This window comes from Amblyomma maculatum, chromosome 8, assembly GCF_055883805.1.
Source record: "Amblyomma maculatum isolate TAMU_Amacu chromosome 8, ASM5588380v1, whole genome shotgun sequence".
NCBI classification, from domain to species: Eukaryota; Metazoa; Arthropoda; class Arachnida; order Ixodida; family Ixodidae; genus Amblyomma; species Amblyomma maculatum.
This window is the reverse complement of record NC_139351.1, coordinates 31225363-31230924: the sequence shown is the minus strand read 5'-3', so window position 1 is coordinate 31230924 and position 5562 is coordinate 31225363. Positions and strand designations below refer to the sequence as shown.

At 51.8% G+C, this 5562-nt stretch overlaps 1 protein-coding gene across 1 annotated transcript; it reads right to left on the bottom strand.

Annotated features, from left to right (window-relative positions):
* Positions 1-402: 402 nt before the first annotated feature.
* Positions 403-2337, bottom strand: LOC146180849 (uncharacterized). Its single transcript, XM_084575665.1, has 4 exons — positions 1867-2337; positions 1424-1546; positions 777-1211; positions 403-645 (listed from the first exon to the last, which is right to left on the bottom strand). Exons 1-4 carry the CDS (start codon positions 2335-2337, stop codon positions 403-405), a joined length of 1272 nt encoding a protein of 423 aa, XP_084431791.1.
* Between the last annotated feature and the right edge of the window lie 3225 nt (positions 2338-5562).

Here is a 5562-nt window from a genome sequence, read left to right as displayed (position 1 = left end):
CAACTGTTTCCGCAGTAATGTCAGGAATCGGCACTGGTTCGGGCCAACGAGTGAAGAGGTCAACCATCGTCAGAATGTACCTGCAGCCATTAGAGGGAAGCAGCTCGGTCCAACCAAGTCAAGATGAACGTGGTCAAAGCGACAACCAGGTGGCAGGAAAGACTAGGGTGGAGTCTTTGTATGCCGCGTAATTTTGGCGAATTGGCAAGAAGGCACGAGCGGATCCACTGGTGAACGTCGGTGTTGATGTTCGGCCAGACGTACCACTGGGTAACGAGGCGCTGTGTGGCCTTTTTCTGGGATGACAGATGTCGTGAAGTGAATGGAAAATGACACGACGAAAGGCCACCGTCATGTATTGACGCGATAGAGCTGATGACATGTCGCACCAGAGCAGTCCGGTCACAAGCAGATGAGGCACGAGCGGTAGACGGAGGGCACGCGGTAGTCTTGCAGGGCTTGAAGCTCAGGTTCTTCTAGCTGCGCCCGGACCAGACATTCCCAGTCCACAGCAGATGTAGGTGCGCCGATGGAGGTAATGCGTGAAAGTGCGTCAGCTGATTCATTGTCGATGCCTTTGATGTGCCGGATATCTGTTATGAACTCCGATATGTAGGCCACTTGACGAAGTTCACGGACGACGTGCTTGAAAGAGTTCGTACGGAGCACATGCACTAGAGGCTTATGAGCCTGAGAACGTAAAATGGTTGGTCCTCCAAGAAGTGACGGTAATGTTGGATGGTGGACCAGATGGCGAGCAGCTCACAGCCAAGTACGCTGTATCGAGTCTTGGCAGGTTGGAGCTTCCGAGAGAAGAAACCCAGTGGCTGCCACTCGGAGGCGGTTTTCTGCGGGAGAACAGCACCCATGGTCATGCTGGAAGCATCCTCCACGATACAAGTGGGCGCGGAAGTCCTAGGTTGGATGAGAAGGATCGAATCGGTGAGGGCTTGTTTTTCAGCCGTGAAATCAGCCTGAGCCTCGGGAGAGGAGGAAGTTGCAGAGGAGGAGAATTTGATAGTGTGACGAAGGTCGGTCGGGGGTTGAAGAAGCTTGGCGCAGTGCGGGATAAAGCATCGTAAAACATTCACTAGGCCCAAAAACTCGCGGAGCTTGCGCAGGGTAGTGGGTGCTGGGAAGTCTTTAACTTGGACGTGGGAAGGCAATGGACAAATTTCCTGCGCCGAGATGTGGTGGCCCAGGAACTCAAGCTGAGAAGAGCCAAAAACACATTTCAGGGTGTTCACAACCAAGCAGAACTCTTGGAGGCGTTGTAGGATTCCCCAGAGGTGACACTCAAATCAGCCTGAGCCTCGGGAGAGGAGGAAGTTGCAGAGGAGGAGAATTTGATAGTGTGACGAAGGTCGGTCGGGGGTTGAAGAAGCTTGGCGCAGTGCGGGATAAAGCATCGTAAAACATTCACTAGGCCCAAAAACTCGCGGAGCTTGCGCAGGGTAGTGGGTGCTGGGAAGTCTTTAACAACTTGGACGTGGGAAGGCAATGGACAAATTTCCTGCGCCGAGATGTGGTGGCCCAGGAACTCAAGCTGAGAAGAGCCAAAAACACATTTCAGGGTGTTCACAACCAAGCAGAACTCTTGGAGGCGTTGTAGGATTCCCCGGAGGTGACACTCGTTACCTTTTGGAGTACGACTCGCGAAGAGGATTCCGTCGATGTAGACAAATACAGCCGGGAGTCTGTGCGTCATTTCATCAATGAATCTCTGGGAAGTTAGAGCTGCGTTGCGATAGCTCAAATGGCATGCACACGTACTCAAAAAGGCCGAATGGTGTAGTGAAGGCCGTCTTGGAAATATCGGCTGGTTCAACAGGGATTTCATGGTACTCTTTTAAAGGTCCACTTTACTGATAATCCTGCATCCATCCAGATGTCCGGTGAAGTCTTGGATGTGTGGATGGGATAGCTGTTGTGGACCGTGTAAGCGTTGAGAGCCGTGTAGTCGCCGCACGGACGCCAGTCACCCGGTTCTTTCTTGGGCACTAGATGGAGCGGTGAGGCCCAAGTGCTGAATGAATGACGAATAATACCCAGCTGGACCATGTGGTCAAATTCCCGTTTAGCAATCGCCAGATGCTCACCGAAGAGGCGGCGCGGACGAGCTGCGATGGGTGGACCACACGTGACAATGTGGTGAGTTATACCACGCTTGGGTAGCTGGTGGAGATTACAAGGCCTCGTCACCTCGGGAAAGTCTGCAAGGACTTGGGCATACGGGCATGACGAGATCAGCATGCGGATGCCAGTGGAAGCGACAGCCGATACAAAGGCAGTGATAGAAAGACGTGTCTTGCCGTTGATGAGACGATGGCGATGCATGCTGACGTCCAGATCAAAATGTGTCAGGAAGTCGGATCCGCGGATGGATTGATGGACATCGGCGACGATGAAGACCGATCAAAACGTGCGCCGCAGACCAAGGTCCAGAGTGAGGGACCGGAGATCATACATGGCGATGGAGGTTTAAATGGCCACAAGGGAACTAAGTTCAGGTGACTTGGAAGTATGGCCAGCCTTGATGGATGGTAGAACGCTGACTTCGACATCAGTGTCGACGAGGAAGCGCAGGCCGGAAGTGCAGTCCATGACTAAGTAAAGACGGCCAGGGTGAAGGGCAAGGTCATATGTCGCCGTCAGTAATATCGCAGCGCGTTTCCCAACCAGTTGCATGGTGAAGTGCATGGTGAAATTGCCGTCATACCACCAAATACGCTCACTACGATGACTGGAAGAGCGCGAACCTCTCAGTGAAGACGAACGGCGGCTAGGACTTGAGGAGAGCCCGTGCTGGGCATGAGAGGTCGTCCGAAGGGCATCGAGAGAAGCGGCCAGCTGATCGATCGTGAAATGGCGGTAGACTCTGGTGGGGAGCAGAGGACGGTGACGGAAGGAGAAGTCGCGTCATGGACTCGATCAGCTAGTTGGGCGAGGCGGTCAAGGGTCAAGTCTCCCGCAGCAGTCAAGGCGAGGCGGGTGTACTGCAACAAGCGCTGCAGGAAGAGTTCTCTCAACAGTGCACCGTTCGAGGCAGCGTTGCTTTCGCCTAGGAGCTGCCGTATCCTAGTGAGTAGCTGGGAAGAGCGGCGGTCTCCCAGCTCTTCGCAGGTGAGTAGCTGCTGGAGGCGCGCAGTCTCAGACGCCGTGTGGCGGTCCAGAATGCACTGCTTAAGTCGTTGGTACAAGGTATCACCCAAGGGTCTAAGGATGACATCCGCCAACTCTTGAGCCACCTCAGTAGGCCGGCTGGAAAGTAGGTGACGAAACCGTAATGCCTCTTGGTAGGTTGCAGATGAAAGATGTCTTCCACCTGGGCTAACCATATCTGCTGAATCTTGGGCCAGAATGTCGGCAGGCGGAGCTATATAGCTGCGACGTCATGTGGTCGCAAGGTAGCGTCAGGCGGAAGGTCGCCTAAGGGTGGTAGGTTGCTGGGGTCGGTCATGTCATAGGCCGGAGTCACCACTGTAGAGATCTTACGGAGTCGCAGCGGAGCACCACATCAAAACGACCAACGTGGCAGGCTATTGAAAACAAATAGCTCGTGCCATGTGTGTGCACCGAGCACGCACCGTTCAACTTTTTCTTCTTTCGCCGACTGGAAACGCCGAACTTTGCGCCTCCGCTTTACAGAGTCGCTGTGCGCTACAAAACAATAGAGATGATTATGCCGATTCAGTCAGCCATGTCAACATGTACAAGTGCGAGCCTCGATTAGAAAAGGCGAGGATTCTAGGCGGAATTAAGAACAAGGAAGCCAGGCTAATGTTGAAAGCCTTTAATATAACGAAAAATGGAGCCATGTGCGTCAGTGACACGTCAGTCAACCTGTACGTGGCAGAGTACGATTTTCTGTTTTTTATTCACGCTGGAGGTTATAAATGTAGGTTCCTCTCTTAGGCACTAAACACTTGGCAATTGGCTCCTATCCGTTTCTCCTTGTCTCTCTTTTGTATGTGTTATTTTTGTGCCGGGGGGGGGGGGGGGGGGGTTCAATTTACCAAGATGCTAAACCAACTAGCCCGGCAGCTTGCTTCACTTGGTTATGCCACGCTGACGCAATTGAGCACCTCCACCAATTTTACGTTGGAACAAATGAACAGACAGGAGTAGCCCTGAAATCAGCTATTTATTGGCCTGGCTTGCGTCCACAGCAGAACTGAGTAACTCGGCGGCTACGATGGCAGGAAGAGCGCTCGCTGATCGTCGAACTTGCAAATGCCCGTTGCGCACTCCTGTCAGTGATAAACTTAAAGCGGGCAAAGAAACAACTAGATAAGCCCTTCAAAGGTGAAGAACGACCTGAAACAATGTTTAAGCAGGCGCGATTGGCTGCAATCATTCTAGATACATTTCGGTACACCCTGCGCAACAGAGCACATGAAGCCGCGCTTAGCGGCACTAAGGACGCGAAGCAAAGAACAAAATATTCGCTTCATTGTCTACGTGATTCTGTACGTTACAAGCAAAGTGGTAAAGCTGCAAGACTGCGGCTGTTGGCAACAGCAAATAGACAATACTTTGCGGCAGTATTACCGGACAGCTCAAGCAGTAACAATGTGGGATAGGCTTTGAAGCAGTACGAAAACATCACTGGCAAAATGATCTGCGCCAGGGATCAGGAGTTTCAGGGGGGCGTGTCACCGCAAGAAATAATGGGTCGCTGGGACGGATCCCTGTTGATGTAAATAATTAACCTGGAGCAGAAAGACCGTTTCATTACCACAGTGATGGCGGTGATGTTCGTGCATTGTCAATGAAGCAGAGTTGGAGAGTGGCGCAACTCTGGCTCGTACACGGAGTAACAGAGCTTTCGCTGCAAAAGTGGCGCTCGCAAAGTATCGAGTAGACTGCTAGAATAGAAATCTGTGAAGGAGCCTTCAATGGGTCCTCCGTTGGAAGTATTCAATGGGTAAGGAGTGAGAATAACTTCTGCAGTAGATAAAATCTTCTTTAGTTAAGAACAATGATCCGCCCCCTCGATGACGGAAAACCATCGAACTCAGCCAAAAGTTTAATGAAGGGAATGTTTCGGCCCCGCTACAATGCCCCGTGGCGCGGCCGAAACGTCTTTGGACAAATGATTGATGTGTGCTGGTAGCTTTCTCGTCAGGAATATACCCTATCGTACGAATTCCTGTCCATGGCTGCCTTTCAACCCTATCAAGAGGAAGCCGCATACATGTCAATCGACCAATCGAAGCTCGCAACACATAAAGTGTAGCGAAAAAAATTATTTGGAAAAGTGATAATGAAAACGAAGCCTGAAAAAAAGACCGATGCGACTATTAAAGCTCAACGCAGTTCATGGCATTCAAGTATTTTGAAGCGGAAGCTTCACTGCGCAGGCCAGCTCGAGCCTTCAGCGTCAGTGATGGTGGGTGCCTGAAAGAGCGCCAACTCGGGCACCTCCTTTTAATGTGGGAGGGTGAAATTAGAATCAGCCTGCCATGACTTTTGAATTCAATGTACCCCTATGCTACGGGCAGGAGCTGCCAACTTGGGTCGAGTCGGGAGGGTGATATCGTAATAAGGCTCCCAGAACTC